Source organism: Pongo pygmaeus, chromosome 16 (genome assembly GCF_028885625.2).
Source record: "Pongo pygmaeus isolate AG05252 chromosome 16, NHGRI_mPonPyg2-v2.0_pri, whole genome shotgun sequence".
Taxonomy (NCBI): domain Eukaryota; kingdom Metazoa; phylum Chordata; class Mammalia; order Primates; family Hominidae; genus Pongo; species Pongo pygmaeus.
Window position 1 is genome coordinate 37,227,000 of NC_072389.2, and position 27,986 is coordinate 37,254,985.

The 27,986-nt window shown below is 42.6% G+C and overlaps 2 protein-coding genes and 2 pseudogenes across 2 annotated transcripts; 2 read left to right on the forward strand and 2 right to left on the reverse strand.

Moving 5' to 3' along the window:
• The first annotated feature begins 1,384 nt into the window (after nt 1-1,384).
• Nucleotides 1,385-9,951, forward strand: LOC129013833 (uncharacterized; annotated as a pseudogene).
• Nucleotides 9,952-19,438: 9,487 nt separating this feature from the next.
• Nucleotides 19,439-22,233, reverse strand: LOC129014241 (fascin-like). Its single transcript, XM_054451422.1, has one exon. It carries the CDS (start codon nt 22,231-22,233, stop codon nt 21,637-21,639), a length of 597 nt encoding a protein of 198 aa, XP_054307397.1. The 3' UTR covers nt 19,439-21,636.
• Nucleotides 19,439-22,592, reverse strand: LOC134738272 (fascin-like). The gene has a single exon (XM_063652542.1). The coding sequence runs from the start codon at nt 21,256-21,258 to the stop codon at nt 20,614-20,616; it is 645 nt and encodes a 214-aa protein (XP_063508612.1). The 5' UTR covers nt 21,259-22,592; the 3' UTR covers nt 19,439-20,613.
• Nucleotides 22,593-26,020: 3,428 nt separating this feature from the next.
• Nucleotides 26,021-27,809, forward strand: LOC134738270 (heterogeneous nuclear ribonucleoprotein L-like; annotated as a pseudogene).
• Nucleotides 27,810-27,986: the final 177 nt, after the last annotated feature.

The window sequence follows — 27,986 nt, forward strand, 5'->3', positions numbered from 1 at the left end:
GTGGGTGGGAAGAGTTCTGATTTGAGGTCCCCTGATCCGGGCACGATCTCTTTTCCCAGTCGCAGGAATCAGGGGACTCCATCTGTAAACACGGGCTGAAGCTATGTCCCCCAGCCCCCTCTTTCAACCAGGCGTCACCCTCTGCTTCTCTTCCATAGACAGCCTAAAGCAGCCAGCATTCCCTTAGGATCTGCGCCCTCAGGCCTGGCTTAATTTTTTCCTCTCCAAAGAGCCATCTGTAGGGCCAGAGCCCGGCAAAGCCTAACTCATTACTGGATGCCAGTTCCTTTGCCTGACTTTCAGTGATTCCTACCTTACTCTGGGGTTTTATGTTTCTCGTCTCAACGCTAACATTTCTCATTCCTCCACAAGTTGAATTGCTCACTCCAGCCAACTGAAGCATGCTTTTCTTGACAGTTAGCTTGAGGCACACGGTTGGTGCTTAAAAAAAAAAAAGCATTATGTCAATTTCATTCATCAACAAAAGTGATGGCTCCACTGCAAAGTTGATAGTGCTTGCACCTCTGAGTTCAAGAGCCTTCTAGACAAAGGGCTCTGAGCTGAAACATGAGCATGCACACATATGCCTCTCTCTCGGTCTGATGAGATAATTTGGATACGTGGTTGTTATCCTTGAGCATTTTCCTGCCTCATTAATGCACGTGTAGCCAACACAATAATAATCATAGCTAATAACGGCTAAGGCTGAGGACTTTCCTTAGCCAGGTAGTGGCTTTACAACTTTAAAGTTTTCACTAGACTCTCATTGAATCATTTCTCTTTTTCAGATCAAGAAACTGAGACTTACTATCACATTTGGGATTAAGTTAAAACAAAAAAAGAAACTGGGGCTTAAAGTTGTCAAGTATTTCACAGCCAGCAAGTGCCTAAGTTGGAACTTGAACCCAGGCAGTCTAGCCCTGGGATCCTGTGTCCTTACCCACTCTCCAGTGTTGGCTACGCAAAACTAAAGTGTACACATTTTCAACTATAGTTTAAATGCGTGACATATTTTTCACTATATTTTATGTAGGTGACTTTCAGTTTGGGGGTATTCTACTTACACAATCTATTAAGCTGGATATTAACTGAGAACAAAAAGAAACTAATGCACTCCGAAAAACATAAAACATGCGCAACATGATGTCACTGCAAAAGACAAATCAACACATAGCCTTCTTGTGACTGTATTTTGCTGACCGTCCACGAGTTAATCATCTGCCTGAACTCAGCAGTGCTCTGTTCCCTTGGGACACACACACACACACACACACACACACACACACACACACACACACACACACACGAACACACACACACACACACAGAGTTAGTGGCTGTGCCGCCCTGAGCCTCCAGTTGGCGAGTGTGAGGAAGGGACCAGATGGGTCGGGCAGAAAGGTGCTGGGTCAAGGGAGGAGGCGGCAGCCGGGAGCGCGCGCACGCTCTGGACTCGTGCACCCGCCGAAACTGGTGCGGGCAGGGCCCGCCTGGTTGAGGCGTGAGGGGTGAGGGTGACGGGGGCGGGGTAGGGGCAGCCCTTTCCCAGGCGGTAGTGGGGGCAGTGGTTATGTTGCCCTTTGAAGCTGCGGCTTGACAGGAGCCGCGCCTCCTGTGGGTGGAGTCCCTTACAAAAGGAGCAGCCCCGCAGGCCACCACACAGCTCCCGCCAAGGCTTCCGGGCACCTTGCCATTTTCCAGCCACGCTCCCACAAGGGTCCAGGCGGCAGGCAGAGGCAGAGTCGCGAAAGCTCGGCTGGGCGGCCCCACAGGGTACTCGCCGCCGTGACAGCGGCTCCGGACAGGCTCCCCTTCGCGCCCCTGCCGCCTTAGATGAGTGGAAGATGTCCGTGTCAGGGTTCAAGGCCAAAGTGAAGTTTCTGGGTCTATCTTCCACAAGAACCAGGAGCCGCAGCCCCCGCTCACGCTCCACTGCAACATGACTGTGAGGCGCCCGGCGGCGGCCTCGCGGGGCACGGCGAGGGCAGAGAGGGGGCGCCGGGAGTCCCAGGACAAAGGGGAGCCTTCCCCAGAGAGGCCCCACTTCCCCGCCCCTTTCTTCCGCGACTGGCCCGGCCCCGGCCGGGACTGCGGGAGGCTTGGGTGGGAGGAGACGGAGGGCGCGTCTCTCCGACTCCTCGCGTGGGGTAGGCTTGGGGGCTGTTGGCCCCTCTAGGCCCCCGTCGCCGCGCCCCGAGGTGGGAGCCCGCGACTGCCGGAGCCTTCTTGGGACCCATGGTCGCCCTCAGTCGGCCTGCCTGCTCCGGAGACCGCGACAGGGCGGTGCAGGGCGGCTCCGGCGTTTTTTGAGCCCAGGCGGGGAAGGGGAAAGACCTTTAAGATTTTCGGTATTTTGGCTGGGCGCAGTGGCTCACCCCTGTAATCCCCTCACTTTGGGAGGCAGAGGCGCGCGGATCACCTGAGGTCAGGAGTTAAGAGACCAGCCTGGCCAACATGGTGAAACCCCGTCTCTACTAAAATGTACAAAAATTATCCAGGCGTGTTGGCAGGCGACTTAATCCCCGCTACTTGAGAGGCAGAGGCAAGAGAATCGTTTGAACCCGAGAGGCGGAGGTTGCAGTGAGCCGAGATCCAGCCGTTGCACTCAAACTTGGGGGATAAGAGGGAGACCTTCTCTCAAAAAAAAAATTATTTTTTCTTTTGAGGGAGTCTCACTCTGTCACCCAGGCTGGAGTGCAGTGGCGCGATCTGGGCTCATTGCAGCCTATGTCTCTTGACAGTCCACTGGTTAAAGCGATTCTGCTGCCTCAGCCTCCCGAGTAGCTGGGATTACAGGCGCCCGCCACCACGCCTGGCTAACGTGTTTTTAGTAGAGACGGGGTTTCACCGTGTTGGCCAGGCTGCTGTCAAACTCCTGACCTCAAATGACCTACCTCTGCCTCCCAAAGTGCTGGGATTCCAGGCGTGAGCCACCGTGCCAGGACCCAAGGCCCTTAAGTTTTAAGGCCTCATTCTTCAGTCAGGTTTTCCTTGCTCCCGCGTGTTCAGCCAATTAGTTTTAAGTTTCTGTTGAAGGAGAAACTAACAATGAGAACGGACTCGTTGATGGAAGAAAAGTTGGAATGCAGCCTCTGGTGCTGTTTGAGTGATCACTCTCCCCCGGGTCTGGCTGCGCACTGCTGTGTTCTGGAAAGGCGCATTGTATGGTAGATGCCGCAGGTAAGAGTCCTGTACAGGTGCTGTGCCCACTTTTCCTTTCAGGCTTCTGTATCAGCTGTTTTTCCCTTGTAGAATGTGCCTGTGACCTGTGCCCCTGACCTCCACCCCTTAACCCTACCCAACTTGTCTTTACATGTCTCACCATCAAGGCTCTTCTGGGTCGTATTGAGTTCATGCTGATATTTTCCCTTCCTCCCCCCAATTTTTGCTTTGGTCACGTTATGCTATATTCTGTAAGCCTTTAAAAAAATTCTTTTATGGTGGCAGGGGAGAATATTTTGTAATTATGCTTTGTGCTTTTTATCTTCCACTCAATAAATGCTTGGTAAATATTTGTTTTATTGAGTATATGACCCTATTCTAGCTATATTGTGCTTGAACCAAAATCTTAACTGCCCTGTAAGTTAACTGCTAAGAAGTTGTCAAAAGTGCAGAGATAACATCCAGAACTTGTCAGGGATAGTACAAAAAGGTCTCTAAGGGCTTGATGGAAGTCTGTAAATTGACTTCATGTGAAAGAGTGGAAGAAGCGAAAATGTGAAGCATGACTGGAGAGCTGGAGTGATAAAGCAAGGGTCTCTTTCTCCAGATCCTTTGTAACAGTGTTATGTGTCCTCTTCTAGAAGATCATTCTGAAAGATGATGCCAACTTGGAACCTAGGAAATCACCCAGTGGGTTTCTGCATGTTAGGTGGTTCAAATCCTCATCAGCACCTTTGTTTTCTCTGCCTCAGTTTGCTTACAGCGATGTTCTCAGTACCTGTAATTGCTGTCTTTGAATACTTAAGCATTTTTTTTTTAGATCACAGGGGTGTATGTGCGTTTTTATTTTACCAAGTGTTAGAATTTTTACGCTGATTTTGTGGGCTCTGCTTTAGTCACTTGGTTGTTTAGTTGTAAAATGATCAGCAGGAAAAACTCTGTGTGTGTCTGTGTGTGTGTGTTTGTGTGTGTGTGTATTTTAAGGTTGTTTTGTTGTCAGAACACTTAGAATTTTATTTTATATGGTAATTCTGTCAGTTTACTTTATTCTCCAGCCCACATTTATTGAACAGCAAAGTATGAAACTAGTGTGTCCCATAACCAGCCTTCAGAAGAATTACAACTGCTGTATGTCTGAACTTTATTTTCTTTTCCTTTTTTTTTTGTTTGTTTTGTTTTTGCTTTTGTTTTTGTTTTTTGAGATGGAGTCTCACTCTGTCACCCAGGCTGGAGTGCAGTGATGCAATCTCATCACACTGCAAACTCCGCCACTCAGGTTCAAGAGATTCTCCTGCCTCAGCCTCCTGAGTAGCTGGGATTACAGGCACCTGCCACCCCACCCGGCTAATTTTTGCAGTTTTAGTAGAAACAGCCATCTTGGCCAGGCTGGTCTTGAACTCCTGACCTCGTGATCCACCTGCCTCGGCCTCCTAAAGTGCTGGGATTACAGGCGTGAGCCACCATGCCTGGCTGAACTTTCAAGAAGAAGTTTGTGCATCAATTTTTTAAAAATTGTGATGTCAAAAGATAGCTGTGTCCTACATTTGGAAAGATACAAAAACTGAACATTCTGGCAGGCAGTTTTGCTTACTGGTGCTTGAGATAGAGCCATACATTGGTCTCAGTGGATTTATGGAGAAAAATAGATAGAGAAAGTTATTTCTAAATAAGACCAAAAAATCCTTTTCTTAAGCAGTGACAAGTAAAGAGGTTGTCTTGGTTAACCTTGAAATGTGTTGCCCTTGATTAAGATAGTTTTATGGTGGGGATGGTAGTGGTGATAAACTTGTTTGAAATTTGTCCACTTATAATAACCTTTGTGGTAGCTGTCCCAGACAACTTCATCCTCACAGGCCTTAAAATTACTATAAAATTAATAGAATAGAGGAGAAACAAAGGACCTGAATAATTAGATGCTTAGATAATTGTAATGTGTTTTCATAACCGGTGAGAAAGAGCAGGGTTAGAAGCACTTAAACATTCTATGTAAGGAACACTGCCTGAATTTATATTGCAATTTTTGAGCACCATTCGTTGTTTAAAAACTGGTATATTGTAGGTCATATTTTAAAGACAAATAGAAAACTTTTTTCAAGATGGATATAAAGCTTAAACTTATCAAAATTACAAAATTTAAAGCATATGATTGAAAAACATTAATGCATAGGTTTACATATTGGTCATCATTTTAGATGTCTTTCAAAATTGATTGTCTCTTAAACTGAACAAACTTTGAACATGTTGTAGCATTTGTGCTGAAGGTTAGGTTTCCTGGGGTGGTGGATATTTTATAATATGGATAACAAAACCTTCTTATTTTAAGACATTTAGAAAATTTTAGGCAAAACTAGAAAATGTTGCCGAGAATTCTCCCACTCAGAAGGTACTATTATCAGAATTTTGTATTTTTCCAGTCATCTGCTCATCTTATTTCTCCTGTGCTTGTATATGTTCCCTCTCCCTTGAAAAATCAGATTTTTTTTTTGTAATCTGCTTTTTCACTCAACGATATTGTAGATCCATGTCATAACTTATTCCTCTACAGTAGCTTCAGTTATTGTGTGCTTTCTGTTGGATGACTATACCATCTAGTCAGTCATGTTTCCTGGTACTAAATACGTAGGGGTGTGTGTGTGTGTGTGTGTGTGTGTGTTGTATTTTTTCTACCTTAACTAATGCTTTAGACATCATTAGGTAGAGCTAAATCCTTGAAACCTTCCAAGTGGTGGCTTTCAGTTCTCATTGCTGAATTGGTTTCTAGAGATGGAACAAATTATATTTTATGGAAACTTTTTTTTTTTTTGAGATGAAGTCTCGCTCTTGTCGCTCAGGCTGGAGTGCAATGGCATGATCTCAGCTCACTGCAACCTCCACCTCCTGGGTTCAAGCAATTCTCCTGCCTCAGCCTCCCAAGTAGCTGGGATCACAGGTGCCTGCCACCACACCTGGCTAATTTTTGTATTTTTAGTAGAGACGGGATTTCACCATGTTGGCCAGGCTGATCTCAAACTCCGGACCTCAGGTGATCCACCCACCTCGGCCTCCTAAAGTGCTGGGATTACAGGCATGAGCCACCGCACCTGGCCTTTTTTTCTTCTAGGTACCAGCTTTTATTTATCAGTTTGGTAAAAATGTTAGAAAGTGTGCAATAAAATGGGCATTCTCACAGTTGTGGCACAAAGTATAATTATCTTTGACTTTCTAGGAAGCAGTTTGGCTTTGTAGAAACTTGCCTAACCTCTCCCCATTGAGGCAAGATGAATTCTGACTACGCCAAGGTGGCCAACCTTGTCCCTGTGATTGCAGATCTCCCAGAAAAAGAGGTCTAGTCTCAGAGAAAACCCAGATTTTCTTGGCTTAGCCCACCTTGACAGCTAATCACTGGAAATGGGGTGGGCTGGTAGAGTCCTTTGGTCAGATTTTGTGTCAAGAGAGGGAAGTGGAAAGATGGGAGGGAGGTAGTAGCAAAACTGGCCTGAATGGAACTCTGTAAGTTAAAATGGCAAAGGGATGTTTCTTCCAAGGAAGAAATTCTAGGGAAGGAAGGAAAGTGGAGGGGAAGGCAGCAGTTCTCAAAGTTTTGGAATCAGGACTCCTTTACATTCTTAAAAATATATTGAGGGCCCAAGGAGCTTTGGTTTATGTAGGTTATATCTATTGGTATTTATCATTAGAAATTAAATCAGAAATATTAAAATTATTCTTTAAAAGTTCACCACATATTGTTATAAATGTTCTTATGAAAAAATTTCTAAACCCAAAGTAGCACAATCTTATATTTTTTGCAAATTTCCTTGATGTCTGCCATGTCATTTTCATCTGCATTTAATTTATTGTGTGATATTTGCTTGAAAAAATGTGAACAATGTCCAATCTCATACAGATAGCCATTTTAGATCACTGTGGATATATGTATTTATATATTTATGTATATATAAATTTTTTTTTGAGATGGGGTCTTGCTCTGTCACCCAGACTGGAATGCAGTGGTGTGATCACAGCTTACTGCAGCCTCAGTCTCTGGGGACTTAGGTGATCCTCCCACCTCAGCCTCTAGATTAGTTGGGACTACAGGTGTGTATCACCACACCTGGATAATTTTTTGTATTTTTTTTTTTTGTAGGGACAGGGTTTTGCCATGTTGCCTAGGCTTCTTTTTTGATACTCCATCAAAACTTGGTTTTTCTTGAACTTTGGATCTTTTACCCTTGCGTGATATTGTAACATCATGCATTGGTCATTTAGAAAATAATGGTTCACCGAGATCTTCTACATGTTGATACGTTTGATGATACAGTATCAAAATACATTCATCAATATCACCAACAATCTCATTAGAATACATTTGGAAAGCAATGGTAGATATAAGTTTTCTAAAATTCTAATTTTCTGTTCAGAAGCTTGAATCTTATTATTAGCAGTTTTATTATTGAATTTTATTATGGCCTGTCTGTTGTTTTTCTTGAAATGACAGAATCTCATTTTTTGAGAAAGTGTCTCCCAAAAACCCCAGTTGAAATAACATTGTTTGTCAGTACTCTTTTCAAGTAAAAATGATATTCCATTAAAGTGGTTAATTCACTTCATGACTTAGTCACACAAGGGTTTTTTCTCAGGCAGTCTGTAGGAATGCTTATGTGTGCTTCCAATTTCATCACTTGAAATATTAAAAAGAGATATTCAAGGATTAAGATATAGTAAAATTTTCACTGCTTCATCACAGACATTCTTTTTATTTTTGAGGCAGGGACTTGTTCTGTCACCCAGGCCGGAGTGCAGTAGCATGATCACAGCTCACTGTAGCCTCGACCTTCTGGGCTCAATCCTCCTGCCTCAGCCTTCCAAGTAGCTGGGACTACAGGCATGCAACCACCATGTCCAGCTAAATTTTGTATTTTTTGTGGAGATGGGGTTTCACCATGTTGGCCAGGCTGGTCTCAAACTCCTGACCTCTGGTGATCCTCCCCGCTTGGCCTCTGAAATTGCTGGGCTTACAGGCATGAGACATCATGCCTGGCCTGCCCTTCCATTTCAAACCTTTCCTGTGCATAGTGAAGAATACCATGACTACTAGTAGTTTGGTGTTACTGCCTTTATTTGTGCTAAAGTGCCAGCATTTTTACCCACTATTGTATTTGCACCTTTACAGCAAATGTCACTATGTTAGTATTCCTGTTAAAATAGTTTGAACCTGGATGTCTGAGGGCCCCACTTTGGGAACCATTGAAATAGGTACTTAAACCTACTATATATCATATCTTTTCATCTACAAGATTTTTAAAAACATAATTTCATTTAATTTTTTCTGTAATTTTAAAAATATGTTTTTGAGGAGTTTCAGTTCAGAGCAACACATATTTTATTTTGCTTAAGCTGAAGTTTATTAGACAAATACTGACCTAATAGAATGAGGTCCTAAATCTAGTTGCAGTTTCTTTAGCAAAAAAAAAAAAAAAAAACCCAAAACTGAAAACATAAAAATGGTCCCGTATGGTGTAGTCCCAATGTATGCTGAAGAATTTGAAGAAGAAAATGCAATACTCAGTAAGTGCTGTTCTTTATGAATAGGATTAATTCTGAACAGTTTCTTTTAGCCTGTAAAGAGATTTGGGACACAGTAAGAGAGGAATGAGAATATAGTAAAATAAACCATTATTGAAGAGGTATACTGTTAATGATGTCCTCTTTCAATAAAACTTGCTTTTTTCTTTTTTCTTTTCTTTTTTTTTTTTTGAGACAGAGTCTTGCTCTGTCCCAGGCTGGAGTGCAGTGGCACAATCTCAGCTCACTGCAACCTCCGCCTCCCTGGTTCAAGCGATTCCCCTGTATCACCCTCCTGAGTAGCTGGGACTACAGGCATGTGCCACCATGCCCAGCTAATTTTTTCTTATTTTAGTAGAAACAGGGTTTCACCATGTTTGCCAGGATGGTCTCAATCTCCTGACCTCGTGATCCACCCACCTCGGCCTCCCAAAGTGCTGGGATTACAGGCATGAGCCACCATTCCTGGCTAACTTGTTTTTCTTAAAAGAACCTTCAGTAAATATTTTGTTTCTGTGGCCTCGGCTATAATTCAGATTACAGTTTTCAAAGCAGTGTTTCCTAAAGTTGTTTGTGCAAAATTGTTTTCCATGACTTGAACCTAGTTGTTCTGAAGCTAATATATAATAATAATGGCTTCTCCCCAATTTATAATAGAAAACAGTACAAAGTAACAGACTATTATATGGGGGATGGAAGAAAAAGGACAAGGGTTGAAAAAGTAACTATTGCATACTATGCTCACCATCTGATTAATGGATACATGTGTACTCCAAACCTGCGTATCAAGTAGTATCCCATGTAAAAAATCTGCATATGTACCCACTAAATCTAAAATAGATGTTGAAAGAAAAGTTTTTCTATGTCAGCAATAATTGAATTGAAGGGGTAAAACTGTAATAAAAATTGAGACACTACAAAGTATCTTGTAGTTAAGCTACAAAAAAAAAATTCTAAAGCCATCTATATAGAAAATTTTAGGAACTGATCTTAAAGGAAATCCAAATAAGTGGAGAATTATCATGTCAATCGATGTGATAAATTAATATTAAATTACATTATTTTTTCAATAAATCTAATATGGTCATTGATTTTAAAATGTGCATAGAATATTAATTTTTAATAAATAATGATTAATTTTTAAAAATGCAGAGGGTTGGACTTGCCTTATCAGACATCGGAACGTATTACAAATATATGGGGAAAAATGCAGTAACTGGTGAATTTTTCGTTTCCATTAAGAAATAATGGATCTGGCCAGGCGCAGTGGCTCATGCCTGTAATCCCAGCACTTTGGGAGGCTGAGGAGGGCAGATCACCTGAGGTCAGGAGTTCAAGACCAGCCCTATCAACATGGTGAAAACCCCCTCTACTAAAAAAAAAAAAAAAAATTAGCCAGGCGTGGTGGTGGGTGCCTGTAATCCTAGCTGCTTGGGAGGCTGAGGCAGGGAGAATCCCTTGAACCTGGGAGGTGGAGGTTGCAGTAAGATTGCACTACTGCCCTCCAGCATGGGCGACAGAGTGAGACTATGTCTCAAAAGAAAAAAAAAATGCTGGATCTCACTGGCAATGGAAAGGGAAAGGAAAGTTACTGATGGCAACATATTACTAATGGTAAATAAGCAATGAAAAGATACTCAGTATCATATGTCATTAGAAAACTGCAAACCAAAACAATGAGATGCTACTACATAGCTCTTATAATGGCCAAAATCCAAAATAGTAACACTACTGAGTGCTGGTAAGAACAATGAGCAGAAATAACTCTTATTCATTGCTAGTTGGGATGCAAAATGGTACATCCACTTTGGAAGATGGTTTAGCAGTTTTTTATGGCACTAAGCACACTCTTAGCCTATGATTCCATAATTGTGCTTCTTGGTATTTGCCAAATGATTTGAAAACTTATGCCCACACAAAACATACACACAAATGTTTATACCAGTGTTATTCATAATTACCAAGACAGAAACAACCAAAGTACCTTTCAATAGGCAAATAGACTAACACTCTATGGTGTAGCCATACAATGGAATATTAATCAGTTCTATATAAAAAAAAGAGCTATCAAGCCACAAAAAGGAATGGAAGAACTTTAAATGCATATTACTGAGTGAAAGAAGCCAATATGAAAGCCTACACACTATGTGGTTTCAAGTATATGACATTTTGAAAAAGGCAAAACTGTGGAGACAGTAAAAAGATCAGTCATTTCCAGGGGTTCCTGGGGAGGAAAGAAAGGAGGAATAACTAGGTAGCACACAGGGGATTTTTAGGGCAGTGAAACTATTATTTTGTGTAACATTGTCATGGTGGGTACATCTCTGTTAAAATCCATAAAATGGACACCACAAAGAGTGAACCCTAATATAATTATGAACTTTAGATAAAAATAATTTATCAACATTTTCTCATCACCTGTAACAAATGTAAGATACTAATGTTAAAAATACCACAAGATGTTAAAAATCGGAGAAATGGGGGTGGAGTGAGAGAGTCTACAGACAGGCATTTTAACTTTCACTAATTTTTGCCTGTAAACATAAAATAGCTCAAAAAGTAATATCTATTAATTTATATATATATAAATATATATGTGGTTACTACAATGTCTTATTGAGATTAATACACAGTGAGAGATTGTGTCTAAGAACTGACATGGTCTTTAATTTGAATAACAACATTGAAATACAATATAAGTGTATTTAACTATAAATTAAGAAAATAAATTTTTCATATATGAATTGTTTATAACACTTTATTGAAATAACACCCACATCAATCCTCATCAGTTCTGAGGCCCACATAATAATTAAAGGCCTCCAGCCAGTCCAATTTCATTCATTCCTAGAACCAGTGAGTTTCACTCTTGCAGGCCATGAGTAGCAGTTCTTCAACGGACAATGAGATCTCAAAAGAGAAAGGTGTGTTCTATTTCTTTGTGACTAGTGTCCTAAGTCATGGAGACAGAATCATGGGCTTGGAAGTAGCATCATCTTCTAGGTTGCTGTGTAACTCACATTCCCAAGGAACAGACTGTTGGCAAACCCTTTGGTCTCCATCCTTGGGATTTCTTCTTCTCCTCTACATTTTGTTTCTCTTTCTCATTTTTTCTAAATCATTTTTTCTTTTTCCAACCAATGATGTTTGTCCTTTTGTCCTAGGACTGGATCTCATTTATCTTTCTGGGAATAGCGCCATCTCTAAAGACTCCAGGTCAACCCACTTCATATTTAATCATTCCAGTCTAGATACTAAATATTGCAGTGTCAGTCAACATTCCCAGGGCCAGATCTTACCTCACACCTCAGGGTCATAACTCTCTTGACTACGTTGGGTTTTGTCCTACTTTCCTCATTCTTGGCCGTGTGTATTTTGTCCTATCCTGGGAACAAGGAGAGGCGTGAAGAGTTTTCTCTTGCATTTCAATATTAACCCTACTCCCGCATTCTTCCAAGAAAGCCAGGAAATACAATGCCAATGTTTTCCATTCAGTTTATATTTCATGTATAATTAACTTTTGTATTGAACATGAATAAACTGAAAATTTCTTGAAATAGAAACAATTTGATAGAATTTTGTGGGTACAGTGTATACAATCCATGTCCAATAAATTACTGACATCTAAACTTGTTATAGATTTTTTGTTCCATCATGTACTAATTCAGTAATTCGATTGGAATAAAACTAACATTTGTTTGTTAGTTATAATTCATTCTTGGTAAGCCTTTTTCTGTGTTTTGCTTATGCTTCCATTATCTTCTAGATGAGCACTTTTGTATATCTAATTTAGAAGCATTACATTAAGAACAGTAAGAGAGAATAATAAGCAAGTGTGAATATTTTTTCATAACCACTTATGAAGAAACAGAAGGACTCCTATTACATTCACTGTAACAAATTATAAAGTCATAAACACATACTCTTCAAAGTAGCGATAGGCAAATCAGGGAGAGAGAGAGAGGAGAGAGAGAGAGCAGAAAGTTGCTCCCAGAAGACAATGAATTTATTGCTACCACTGAAAAAATTTTTGGAAGGGATGAAGCTTTTTGCTAACATATACAATAGCAACTGCAAAAGGAATAGGACCTGGAATCTTCAGCTGAATCAGTCTATTTGTAGTCTCATGTAAGACTGGTAGAGACAAAACATAGGTCATTGCTTTCTCATCATTCATTAATTCACTCACTCATTCAAAACACAAATAGATGCACGCTATGCTACACACTGGGGATACAAATGGTTACAACAATCCCTCAAGTTTCTCAAAGCCAGTGGGAGAAATAGGCATATAAACAACTAATATCATGCACTGTCATATTGGACACTTGAAGACTGCCTAATGGACTGTGGGACTACAATATAAGATACTGTCAGTTTGTCCTAAGAAGGTCACTCACGGGGAAGTGAAGACTGAATTGCGTCACAAAGGAAGAGTCAAATTTTCCAGGCCCACAGGGAAAATGCTATTCCAGATGGGAGGACCATTGTGAGCAAAGTTAAGGATCAAGGAAAAAATATAAGTCTGAAGAGATGAAAGTACAGCCACATTGTTCAGTACAAAGGGGGGAGTATTTGGTGAGAGAAATGAGAATCAGGAGGGAGAGACGGACAGGGTCGGATCACAAATGGTCATGGTCAACCTAAAACTAAGAAGCTGAGAATTTATCAGGAGACAAGTAGGTGTCAGAGATGTTATAAGGTGCAACATGATGAGATTTGCATTTCAGAACCGCAGCGCTGATAGTGGTGCAGAGGCTGGATTACAAGCGGGAATGGAGGAGCTGGAGGCCGGGGTAGGAGAGAAAGGAGTATGAGGAGTGGTGGGGTGAGTGGGGTGGGGATGGATTTCCTAAAAAGATGATCAAGGAAGAGAGATTGGGTTGGGGCATTCAGAGGCAAAAACAGAAGGAAAAAGAAATCTAAAAGGAAGGAGAAGGGACAGGCCTGTGTACCAATTTGAATAATACTGCAGTTGTTTATTGAGAGCTCATGATGTACCAAACATGATATTTTAATCCTCACTACAATGAATTTTTGACTTTTTTTAAATTTTATCAATTGATATTCAGAGGAGTTAAATCGCTTACTGAAGGCCATGCCAATTTTAAGTTAAGGGATGAGGTTAAAACTAAATCTACTAGATACAGGGCTGGTGTCCTCTCAACTATATTCTTTGGCCCTCTTAACTGGATCAGCAACAGGGGAGAAGGCAGAGACTAGAATAGCTCCTCACAGTTCTCTGGATCTGCTTGGATGCTGACCAGTTTGGAGGAAGAAGATGAATTAAATGGAGGTAGCTGAGGGATATCCAGGTGCAAAAGATAAATAAGCAGTTGGATACACGGGTCTGAAGAAGGTTCCTGGTGACACTGGTTGGTAGATAGACCGAGAGCTGAAATTCACCTGCAGTAATTGTTACTCTGTCTTCCTGTTGCATTTATGGGCCAGCTCAATATATCTTTTCCTCTATCTTTTAAAGTTAGAATTTAAAATACCTACCTAATAATTACTTCCTGAAGAGTAAGAATCTTTTGTTATAGTTTTTCATTGGTCATGTTATTTATTAATGCTATCCTCAACAAATATGTATTCATTAACCATTGGGTACATTGTGCAAATTACACCGCACTATTTGATAGAAAGAATGAGGTCTCTTCTTGCTAAATAGTTCTAGTCATCTCCCTTTTATAGTTTCCTTTACTTTGTCTTAAAAGCAATTTATTTTTCTATTCATTATTCATCTTATTACATGTTCTTTTTGCTTCACTTTAATCCTTTTTTGCAGAAGAAAGATTATAAATAAAAATATCTATATATAACTATAAAGCTTACACTCTCATAGCCGGCATAGAGTTTGTGCCAAAGCAAAAAGATGAAAACTTTAGCTCTTTTGTAGGTATGATTTTTGAGTTGTGATGGCAAGAAAATTAAGTGGGATTTTGATATAAGAGTAACAAAAAGGAGCCTGTAGGGAGAAAACAGATAATACATTGAGAATGAATAGAAATTATTTATCAGGCTGGCTCTGCCACAGCAATTCTTGTCCCTTCCCTAAAATTAATTATTTTCTGGTTTAACTGAGAAAATATGAGACAATCTCAAATTTCCTCAGAGCTAGAATACAATATTCCATTTTATTAGCCCTAGAACAACATGAACGGAAGCTTTAGTGGTAGCGTTATAGTCTATGCTGAGGTTTGTTAGCAGTGCATTATTACCTAAGAGATCGCTGCTTAGTTCAGCCAGTTAACTGGAGGTCACTAAAATGTTCTGCTCTTGAAAGAGAAAGAGGGGGAGAAAGGGCAGGGGCGGGTAGAGAGAGAGAGAGAGTGAGTGCTCCTTCTTCACAGAGCAATTTGTGTAAATGCATGGTCCAGTGGCCCTGAGATCCATTAATTAAATTTCTAGACTTCATAGCATTCGCTGATGAATCATGATGAAAAAAGTTGGAAGGGAATAGGAAACACATACACTGCGGCATCTTGTTTCGCCAGAGTTGGGCCCTTGAGAATTAAGTGATACTTTGACATAATTCAGAATTAACAAAATCTGTCTGCTCTCTAAAAGTGTGTATTTTCATAATTTAAGTAAGTCATGCAAATTAGCTTAGATCAAAATGTGAGCTCCATTGTTGCCTGCAAGTCAGCATGATTTCATGATTGGTGATATAATAGTATCATCACCCCAGGGAAGGATATTTCTGTGAAATTAAGTGATATAGTTCTATCTGAGTAGGAATATTGTACCTGAAAAATCCTGCTAATAAATATAGGTCTCATTTTGATATTTTGGAATTTTATAGGGAATTAAATATAATAAAATCATGCATCCTACTGAGGTCAGACATCTGAGAAAAACAGGTCAGTCAAATCCTCATTCCTGTGAAATTTACCAAGGGGCTTTTAAAATGGCCAAACGTTAAAGTATCTAGCATGATGCTTGAAATATAATCTGTGGAAATACACTAAACTAAAATGACGTTGTCCAGTCTCATGGCTTCAAATTCCAGCCCCATGCTAATGATCAACTTTTCTATGCATTCAAAGCTCCTGAACTGAGATTTAGATATGTAACATCTCTACTGGTTTCTTCACCTTACTGTTTCCCACACCAAACTTCTATTCTTTCTTTTCCTGATCCATTTCCCTCCACCTTTTCTATTATATTCAATGTAATTAAATAGGGATGTTTGGCTCTGGCTATGAAATTTGACTCACATCCCATGTCAAATTCATCACCAAATCCTGTCAACTCTACTTCAAAAATATTTTCAAAATATGACCACCTCTTACCAGTACCACTCTAGTTCAAATCATCCTGTCTTTTTCCTAGGTGATTGCAATAACATCTCACTACCTAGATCTACCCTTTGTCCTGTCGTCAATTCTTATCTCAGCAGACAGCAGACTATTAAAGCTGTGAACCATATCAGCCTCCATTTCAAGTGCCTTCAGTGGCTTCCATTTCACCTCCAGTAAAATCGAAATCTCCACAATGACATCTAAGACTCTCCATGGTTGGTCCCCTTCTTGCCTTACAACTAAAAACTCTTCTACCATTACCACTGTATTTACTCTGCTGTAGCAGGGAGACCTGTTTGCTGTCCCTTAAACAAAGCAGATGTCTTTCTCCTCTGGTCTTTGCATTTGCTGGTCCTATTACTGGGAGTGTTCTTTTTCCCATCCTCTTGATGACTTCCCTCATCTCCTTCAAGTCCTTGATGGAATGTTCTTACACAGTGAGGATTTCCCTGGCAACCATATTTAAAACAGAATCTTCAGTCCCATGTCCAGCACTCTTTATGCACCTTTCCTGTTTTAGAATAGTTTGAGAAAATGAGTAAGTGTTTTGGGGACACAGCACTTACTATCATCTGACATAATTAGGCATAAAACTGTATTTCTTAATTATTTTCTTACGTATTTGTTTGCCTCCCATCATAACTAAGCATTTAGTAGAGACTGTCTATTTTATTCACAATGGTATTCCTAATTCCTTAAAAGTGTTTGGTATAAAACAAACATACATTGAGCATTTGTTGAATAAAAGAATTATATGTAAAATTATAGTCAGACATTATTCCAGGGGAAAACTCTTAGTTTCTAAACAAATTTATTTGGATACCTGGTAAATTATACCATAACTAATTTGGGAAATAAATTTGCTCCTCTTATGTCAATTGAGGGAAGCTTTGGCAAGAGCATTCTGCTTCATCTCCAAGTCTTTTTCTTCAAAGCCTATTGTTATTTTTTTCAAATCTGACAACCCTATGAGACCTACCCAGCTGAAGATTAGCTGGGATGCCCAGTTCCTGTTCTCACTGTGGGGCACCAGATTTTCTGGGCAAGCAGTGTGAGTAGATAAAGCAATGGGATGGGGTGAGGTTACAGGCATCAGCCCATTCTAGGCTTTGCTCTTCAACACATACTGTCCTCCTGAGCCAGGACGCAGACCATGGCTACTTTTGCCCCTGCATGTCTGTTCTGATTTCTTTCTTTATATGGGATGTCTCACTAGTCTCCTGCTTTTAATATGGAGTTGCAGTCTCTAAGCTAAAAGGCCAAGTACAGATTCACCTGCCAATGAAGCTCTTTAAATTCTCTCTTCTTTCTCAGGACTCACTGGCTGTAAGTCCATGGAACAAAAACAGAATTTGCTACTTTTCAATGACATTGTTTTAGTTGAGTTGTGTTTAACCAACTTGTTGAATGAACTGACACTGTACATTCTCCCTGTAAAATAACAGTGTGTTTTCTATTATGCCTATGTAAGTCTGTTGCCTCAACTTGGCGTTATGTTAACTTACCTACCAGACAGTTTATTTAGGTTGTATTCAAGTTGGGCTTTTGTGACATAAATAAAATCAGTGATGTGATTATAATATAGTGGTACTATTTATGTAAAAATATTTGGGTCTTGAAAAGATTAGAAAAAGCTAAGTTGATTCATAGGAGGGCTAAGCAATGTAAAAATTTTAAGAAAAAATTATAAAATTAGAATAACCAGAATAGCAAAATTTTAACAAGCTAAAAGGTTTTTGCACCTCAATTACTTTTTTTTGTTCTACTTTAAACAGGTAAAAATTTAGAATTATGACTGACTTGTTATGATCATAATTTATACAAAGAAGACAATGTATAGAAACTCCAGTTAATAGAGTAATAATCAAAGGGTCCTGGACTTATATCAAAATATTGGCCAAATAATTTACATTTCTGGTTTTTTTTTTAACCCCATGATCCTCCTCCTTAACTCACTTTTTAGATTAACTATCAAAAAACTGGTCTCAATTATATTTGAATAGAAGGTTTCTACTCTATTGTTCTCTAACTTGACCATGTTCGGTACCCTTAATTAAAATATATAATTCTTTAGTAAATAGTTTTCATAGATGTTTTCTTTCTAACTGGTTATATGAAAGCTACCCAATAATGGGCAGGTTGAATAGTCGTGGGGTAGGCTCAGTGTTGGTCTGTGGAATGCTACTGTAGGTCTCCACAAACCTAAGACACAGAAACGCACCTTTAGAATTATCTACTTCACAGTAGAACTGTGACAGAACCTGAGGCTTGCCTGACTCCATACTTCTTAGTGTTATTCACAACACCACAGCCTAATTTTGCTTATTTCTTTATTTGAAGAAATCTTGAAAAAGAATTGCGTTCTTTGATTTTTCTACTTAATTAAAAATTTCATCGGAATCAGCAATATCTTTCTGTGATGGCAATTGTATCTCCTAAAAAATCACAGTGGAGATATATTTGGAATAAATATATCCAAACATTGAAGTAGTACATTGTCAAATATCTGAGTAGTATATTCCATAAATTATGTCTGCAGGCTTAGAAATAACCTTCATATAATATTAATAAAAATCAAACTAGCTATTCAAAATATACTCATGGCATTGGACATTTGGAGGTAATTTTCACCAACCGTCAATGTCTGTATTCATATATTTATGTGATGGTATTGTTATTTCTGTAGTCTTGGTCAACAAAATTTACTCATGTTTGATATAATTTCCACATACCCATAGCATGCCTTTGGAAGTAATGCAGTGCTTGAAATTTAAGGAAAAAAATATCTGGTTAGGATTCCAAAATGTAAATCATTGAATAAAACAGTGCCATTTACTTTAAGATGAGGACAGTATTTTGATGGGAGGACATAGGTGATTTTGTGAACAACAAAATAATCTTGAAGCCACATACATATGGTAAATATTCACACTTAGGACTATGTGGGAATGGCAGCAGTCATTTCCAATAAATAACGTGTGAAAATCAATAGGACAGTTCCAAAAACACCTCCTGCTTGTTCATGGCATAAAGCCAAAGCTCTGCTATATGAATATTACATATGTTTTTGACAAAACATCTAGTCTTGCACCAGACACAATATTCTAGTTTCCTGAAGAGGAAACTTTATTAAAGCATGTGCTAAGTAAACTATAAGATTCATATTAGAAACTTCAGTCCTATAGCTGTTTCTATTTATTTGGGGTTGGAAAAAAAGTGGCATTATTGTACATGTACTTGCTTTATAGTTAAAAAAAAATGGAGCGGGGGCAAAATAAATCACACTCTCAAAGCATCAAGGAAATTTATAGTGGAATTATGAATCATATCATCGTAGGGTCATTTTCCTTTGTATCATGATATCATATGAGACCAATGTCAAATGGAATAGGTAAAAAATGGACAAAAAGTTTTTTTTGGGGGGGGAAGGCTGCAGACTGAGTTATTTTATTTCACTATTTCCAGTTTGAAGCTACTATCATGGGCGTTTAGAGTTATACAAATAACACTTACAAAAAATAAAAGACCAAGACACCCAGAGTGAGATGCATGTCAGGGACGAGGGAGGCTGGCAGCAGGTGGGCCCCGGCGGCTCACCCCAGGGCTCCCCGAGGGGGTGACGCCTGGCTTCATCCACCCAGGAGGCCCAGGGAGCACCAATCACAGTAGGGGCTCTGGCCTAGGCGTCCCGCAGCCCAGGCCCAGGGCTGGGGCTGGACGGGAAGGACGGAAAGAGAGGGCTGAGATACACCCGCTGGGGAGGGTGCTGAGACGCCCCACCCAGATCACTCACTACTACAGCCAGGCTTGCCTGGGACGCCTCCAGCAACAATATTTCATCTAAAAAAATACTGATTTGGTCATTTTCTGTTTCCAGTCAGGCTAGGGTGAAAGGAAAGAGACAGGAGGAAGATGGCCCCCACACCCCTACCCCCCGCCACCACCACCCTGGCAGAACATGCAGCGGGCAGACCCTGTGGCTGTCACGCCCTGCCGCTCCACGGAAGGGAGCCAGGCTGAGCCTCTGCCACGTGGGAGAGGGGCTGTTTCCAGCCACTACCCAAAAAAACACCGAGGGTCAGTCCTAGCCCACCCGACGGCTTCCCTTCCCAAGCAGGGGTTTCCGGACAGTGCACCAGGGAGGGCCACTGACAGGCTTGGGACACGTGCCCAGCTCCTGGGGGGCTGGGAGGAGGTGGCCAGGAGGGGCAAGAGATTCCAGTTACACTACACGCCCAGGGCTCCCAGCCCCCAACCGTCCCTTAGCCGCTTCCAGAGAAGTAAGGCTCAGAGCCGTCTGAGGTCAGAAGAAAGAGGTGCCATACTCGCCCCGTGGCAGACAAGAGGGCAGGGGCATCTGAAATCCCTCCCAGGGCCAGGCCGCAGCCGCTGACCCGAGGGGAGGAGGGAACCCGGGCGGAGGGGAGAGTGGGGAGTCCATAGAGGCGACAGGCGGGGGCACCGTTTTCTCTGGGGTTTCCAGTTTGAAAGGCAAGGGGCTTGCCTCCCGCCCCGGGGAGCCCACCTGGAGGAGAAGGGGTTAGCAGGGAGGGTTGGAAGGAGCTGCCACGTGGGCAGGGGCGGGGAAGGGCGGGGCGGGCGGGCCCTAGTACTGCCAGAGCGAGGCGCGGTCCACGGTCTCCGCGGAGGCCTTCAGGACCCCTGCGTGGTCGCCCTTCAGGTAGCGCCCGCCCACCTTGACGGCCACCTTGTTGTCGCAGAACTCGAAGAAGAAGTCCACAGGAGGGTCGCCGCTGCTGGTGACCGCGGAGTCACTGCCCACCGTCCAGTATTTGCCTGTGGAGTCTTTGATGTTGTAGGCGCCATCGTTGAACTCCAGCTGGAAGGCGTCATAGCTGGAGCGGTTGGCGTCCAGGGTGCCCCTGACCTTGCGGCAGCCGATGAAGCCGTGCTCCCCGCGGAACACGATGATGGGGCGGTCGATGAGCTTCATGAAGAAGAGCTCTGAGTCCCCTGCTGTCTCCACCGAGGCGGCCAGCTGCCCATTCTTCTTAGATGTCACAAACTTGCCATTGGACGCCCGCAGTGTGACGCGCCGGTCACGCCGCTCAATGTCGAAGTAGCAGCTGGCATTCTGGGTGGAGGCGGTGGACTGCACGCCCCCAGTGGCCGTCAGCGTCCAGTACTTGCCCGTGTGGGTACGGAAGGCACACTTTTTGGTGTCGCAGTCGATCTCCAGCTGGAAGGTCTCCTGGTCGGTCTCCTCGTCCTGATTGGCAGACAGGTCCATACCCTGGCGCGTGGACACATTCCTCTCGTTGGCCGCCTGCAGCACGACCTGGGCGCAGCTCTGCTCCAGGGCAAAGAGCTCGTCTTTGCCCGCCTTGGTGGCCTTGCCGGCCTTGAGCGTGCTGCTGGGCCCCGACGGCGCCAGGTAAGGACCCTCGCAGCCGCCGAAGGCCACCTTGCCGAAGCGGAACTCCAGCGTGTAGCCAGTGGCCGGCTCGGGGCTCGCCACCAGGCGCCCGTCATGGCGCAGGAAGCGGTGGTCGGCGGTCTGCACGCTGTAGCGCTGGTCCTGGAAGGCGAGGATGATGAGCGAGTCGATGCCCCAGGGCACGTCGCTGTCCACGGCGATCTCGTCGGCCGGCCGCCGGCTCAGGTGCGCCTAGCGCCTACGGGTGACGCTGTAGATGTTGACCTGAGGGTGCATGGCGATGTGCACGCTCCGCTTCTCGGCGGGGGACACCGTCTGCGCGAAGCACGACAGGCGGTCCTCGGTGCCTCCGAAGTAGCGCCGGTGCTCCTCGGACTGCAGCGACCAGCGGCCGTCGTCGTGCGCCACGATGAGGAAGCGGCAGTCGGGACCGGGCACCTCGCGCTCGCAGGTCACGTTGCCGTCCTTGTCCGCCGCCAGGTAGCGGCCCAGGTGGCTGCGCAGGCACACGGCCGCGCTGCCCGCCTCGTCAGGGGCCTGCTCCGGCGTCCAGATCTGCTGCTTCTTCAGGCTGCTGGCCAACGCGTTAACCTTGAACCCGAATGCCTCGGCCGTCAGGTACTTGTTGCCGCAGTTGATGAGGCCGAACTGGATCTGCACTGCCTCGGCTGTGCCGTTGGCGGTCATGGTGGCGGTGGACGGGAGGCCGCGGTGAGGCCCCGGGAGGTGGGTGGCGGGTCCCCGCGGCGGCGCCCCTGCTCCTTTGTTCGGCGGCGGCGGCCCGCACGCGCCCTCCGCAGCGCTCCACCAAAAGGTTTTTAAAATCATTTCAGTTAACAGATTTAAACAGAGTTTAGCTATGAAGCAATGAGTAATGCAATACAAACTAGTGAAAAAGATGAACAACTAGGGATTAAATGTTGAGGAAAATTGTTTTCTAGTGAATTAATTTTGAATTGATAAGAGACAAAGAATAGGGACTTTTAAATATACAACTTTGGTGACAAAGTATTTGTCTACACAAGTTTCTTATGTCTAGTGCCTTCCTTACCTCCCAAATATTATTTTATAACTCTGATAATTTCTAAAAGATACATATGAGATATTCATATCTAAAAAAGTCACCAATATTTTGAACTAGTATCAAAAATAAAGAAGTATTTGACATAGGTTTATATACTGGGTTTATACATAAATAAAATACAAATACAAATCACAACAGCAAAGATAATAATTAAAAACTGCGTACTCACCTTAGGGTTTTTAAATAAGCTAATTGTTTTTCTTCTACACAAACAGCTAAAAATGTACAGTGAATGCAAATGTACTCAATTTCTCTTTCTTTTTCTATATTTGGATTGGTTAGTGAAGTGTCACAAAAGTGATGATGCTGAATTTTTGCTATTTTCTCTCTAAAGTGATGTTCTGAAAGAAATATATATATAATTTGCGGTTGTGAAGAAGCCCTTTTTTTAGTGCTAATTTATTTCCTTTGTGTACTTTGCAGTAGACATACATGTTAAAAATTCAACAGAAAGAAGAGGATAAAATAATCATGACATTAAGCCCCTTTAGAAATTAGCAATGTTCTCTATTAATAATGGCGTGATGATATGCCACTCCATGAGCTCTTGAACCAAGTTATTCATTATTTCTCTGCCACATGGAAGCAGGATATTTGGTCTTTGTCCTATCTCAATGCAGTGCCTATGGTTTTGTTACAGAAACCTTAATTTTGCCTGCTTTTAAGTAAAGCAGGTTTTATGCAAACTTCTCAGAGGGCAGACAGATAACTTTCAAGCACATTTGAAACACCAGAGGTGACTCTGCCAAGTGCCTCAGAGAAAAATACAAACTATGACAAAGACACTTCTTCAACCCATCTTTCTAAAGTTGCTGACTCTACAGGTTTATTATAAGCATTAGACGAAACCAGCGAGAGGCATGTGTCAAAGCTTGAATGTGCAGCTCCAGGTTAGAATGTCAGCTTTTCCTTTGGGTTACTGAAGAAGGAGAAAAGCCATTATCCCTGCATGAAACAAAAGGTATATGGCCAATCAAATGGAAGGCATACTTTTGGTAATCCAATCCCAATATATGCTATTTGCTTTAGTGGGGCTTAAGTAGGTCACTTAAGTGGTTTAGTGGGGCTTAAATAGGTCACCTTCTAGAAGTGAGCAGAAAAATATTTTAAATTAATGGTTATTTTACTATCAACATTTTTTTAAAATTGAAAATGGAACACCGGTTTTATAAGCAGTTTCTTCATTTTATTATTTAATGAGGTGGCTAGCCTTGATTTGAAAGGTTTTTTTTAACATGACTAGCTTTCTGACACTCTAATGCCCATTTTCTAAGACTTCTGTGCTGTAAGCTATTTTAACAAAGGGTAAGTGGTATGTCTTTAAATTCTGATTTTAGAGGAATTCCTAAATTCTCATTACTTTCACATATTATTTTATCTACTGTGAAATGATAACTTTGTTAACATGAAGCTTTTGAAGCTGTCACTGTATTGCATCGGGTATTTCTGTTGGTTTGTCAAAGTGAAATGAAATGAAAATGCAGGAAAAACAAATGAATAGAACACAAGAGTAATTCATTTTGGCTGGGTACGGTGGCTCATGCATGTACTACCAGCAGTTTGGGAGCTCAGGAGTTAGAGACCAGCCTGGCCAACCTGGTGAAACCCTGTCTCTACTAAAAATACAAAATGTAGCTAGGCGTCATGGTGCATGCCTTCTGGTACTGGAAGGCTGAGGCAGGAGAATCACTTGAACCTGGGAGGTGGAGGTTGCAGTGAGCCGAGATCATGCCACTGCACTCCAGCCTGGGCAACAGAGCGAGATCCCCTCTCAGAAAAAAAAAGAGTAATTCATTGAAACACCAGTTTGTAAAACATCAGGATGCTTTTCTCTTGTTAACTATAACATTGTTGTTGAAAACTCTGCTAAAATTTCGCATTCTTTTTTTAAAAAAGGTAAATGAATTTTCATAACGTATTGTGCATAAAAATTATTTAAAGTTGACATTAATATAAAACTTATTGAGCTACTTTAAAGTTTTTTTTTTTTTTGCTTCCTTTTTGAACTTTTATTTTAGGTTCAGGGGTACAAGTGCACGTTTGTTACATAGGTAAACTTTTGTCATGGGGGTTTGTGGTACAGATTCTTTCATCATCCAGGTATTAAGCCTAGCACCCATTAGTTATTTTCCCTGATGATCTCCCATCTCTCTGCCTCCTCTCTCTGAAAGTCCCCAGTGTGTGTTGTTCCCCTCTGTGTGTCCATGTGAGTTCTCATCATTTAGCTCCCACTTACAAGTGAGAACATGCGGTGTTTTTCTGTTCCTATGTTAGTTTGCTAAGGATAATAGCCTCCAGCTCCATCCATTTCCCTGCAAAAGACATGATCTCTGTTCTTTTTTATGGCTGCGTAGTATTCCATGGTGTATATGTACCACGTTTTCTTGATCCAGTGTGTCACTGATTGCCATTTTGGTTGATTCCATGTCTTTGCTATTGTGAACAGTGCTGCAGTGTACATATGCATGCATGTGTCTTTATAATAGAATGATTTATATTCCTTTAAGTATATACCCAGTAATGGGATTGCAGGGTCAAATGCTATTTCTGTCTTTAGGCTTTTGAGGAATTGCCACACTGTTTTCCACAATGGATGAACTAATTTACACTCCCACCAACAGTGTATAAGCATCCCTTTTTCTTCACAACTTCACCAGCATCTGTTATTTTTTGACTTTTTAGTAATAGCCATTCTGGTTGGTATAAGATGGTATCTCATTGTGGTCTTGATTTGTATTTCTCTAATTATCATGAACAGACAGTTTTGAAATTTTTACAATCTTATGAAGACAAATGAATACAGAATTTTCTGAGCTGGGGCTTTTCTGGGGCAAGATTATAGAGATTAACAAAATGAGATTGGGAGAAATTGAGCTACATTATTGTCAAATTTAGCTTGCTGGGAGTAAAAAACAAAAAACCAACAAAACTGAAGTCTTGCACTTAATAATAACTATTTCTGGCTTCCTTCCCTCTGCTAAGCATGGATTGTCAGATTTCTCTCTGTGAGTTGTCCTCATCCACCACTAGAGTCAGTCAATGGCCCTACATTGTATTCCCTGGCAATGATTTTGCAATGAGTTTCGTTCAGGTTCTTAACACTTTAAGATAATGTCAACATTCTTCCTTAACTTCTCTCTGCTTCCAATGTCTTCCATTTCTAATCCGCCCTGCACACAGAACAGTTTATTTATCCTTCTTAAATACAGCAAACTACTCTCAATTGTCTACAGGATAAAGTACAACCCTTTTAAACTTTACCAAACTAACTTAGAAAAATAATTTCCCGGGAGAAGCGGCGTCGGCGGCTGGAGCAGAGGCAGCAACCGGACGAGCAGCAGAGGCGGTCCGGAGCGACGGTGAAGATGGCGGTGGCGGGCGGCGGAGGCGGCAGTGGCCGATACCAGGGCGGCGTCAGTGAGGGCGGCGGGACCACTAAGCGGCTCAAGACTGGCAACGCCGGCGACCAGCACGGAGGCGGTGGCGGTGGCGGTGGCGGTGGCGGTGGAGGAGGCGGGGCGGCGAGCGGCGGCGGGAAGAACTACGATGACCCGCACAAAACCCCTGCCTCCCCAGTTGTCCACATCAGGGGCCTGATTGAGGGTGTGGTGGAAGCTGACCTTGTGGAGGACTTGCAGGAGTTTGGACCCATCAGCTCTGTGGTGGTAATGCCTAAAAAGAGACAAGCACTGGTGGAGTTTGAAGATGTGTTGGGGGCTTGCAACGCAGTGAGCTACGCAGCCGACAACCAAATATGCATTGCCGGCCACCCAGCTTTTGTCAACTACTCTACCATCCAGAAGATCTCCCGCCCCGGGGACTCGGATGACTCCCGGAGCGTGAACAGTGTGCTTCTCTTTACCATCCTGAACCCCATTTATTCGATCACCACGGATGTTCTTTACGCTATCTGTAATCCTTGTGGCCCTGTCCAGAGAATTGTCATTTTCAGGAAGAATGGAGTTCAGGCGATGGTGGAATTCGACTCTGTTCAAAGTGCCCAGTGGGCCAAGGCCTCTCTCAATGGGGCTGATATCTATTCTGGCTGTTGTGCTCTGAAGATGGAATACGCAAAGCCTACACGCTTGAATGTGTTCAAGAGTGATCAGGATACTTGGGACTACACAAACCCCAATCTCAGTGGACAAGGTGATCCTGGCAGCAACCCCAACAAACGCCAGAGGCAGCCCCCTCTCCTGGGAGATCACCCAGCAGAATATGGAGGGCCCCACGGTGGATACCACAGCCATTACCATGATGAGGGCTACGGCCCCGCACCCCTCACTACTAAGGGAGAAGGATGGGTCCACCAGTGGGGGGTCACCGTCGGGGCCCAAGTCGCTACGGCCCCCAGTATGGGCACCCCCCCACCCCCTCCCCCACCACCCGAGTATGGCCCTCATGCCCACAGCCCTGTGCTCGTGGTCTATGGCTTGGATCAATCTAAGATGAACTGTGACCGAGTCTTCAATGTCTTCTGCTTGTATGGCAATGTGGAGAAGGTGAAATTCATGAAAAGCAAGCCGGGGGCCGCCATGGTGGAGATGGCTGATGGCTACGCTGTGGACCGGGCCATTACCCACCTCAACAACAACTTCATGTTTGGGCAGAAGCTGAATGTCTGTGTCTCCAAGCAGCCAGCCATCATGCCCGGTCAGTCATACGGGTTGGAAGACGGGTCTTGCAGTTACAAAGACTTCAGTGAATCCCAGAACAATCGGTTCTCCACCCCAGAGCAGGCAGCCAAGAACCGCATCCAGCACCCCAGCAACGTGCTGCATTTCTTCAACACCCCGCTGGAGGTGACTGAGGAGAACTTCTTTGAGATCTGCGATGAGCTTGGAGTGAAACGGCCATCTTCTGTGAAAGTATTCTCAGCAAAAGTGAGCGCAGCTCCTCTGGACTGCTGCAGTGGGAATCCAAGAGCGATGCCCTGGAGACTCTGGGCTTCCTGAACCATTACCAGATGAAAAACCCAATGGTCCATACCCTTACACTCTGAAGTTGTGTTTCTCCACCGCTCAGCACGCCTCCTAATTAGGTGCCTAGGAAGAGTGCCATCTAAGCAGGAAGACATTTCTCTGTCCTTTATGCCATTTTTTGTTTTTTGTTTTTGTTATTTGCAAAAGATCTTGTATTCCTTTTTTTTTTTTTTTTTTTTTTTTAATGCTAGGTTCGTAGAGGCTTAACCTTAATGGAAACGCTGGAAGTCTGCAGGGGGAGGGAGAGGGGAACTGATATCTCCCAAAATTAACCTTCACTTTTAAAAAATTGTTGTACATGTGATTTTTTTTTTCCTGTTCATACATTTGTGCTACCCATGTACTCTTGGCACATTTCAATAAAATTGTTTGGAAAATAAACACAGCGCTTGCTGGGAAAAAAAAAGAAAAGAAAAATAATTTCCCATATTTGTTGTCTCAAAGATACTAGAATATACTGATTTATAGCTACTTATTTTTCCCAAACAAATTAGCCCACTATGAATAACCTCCAC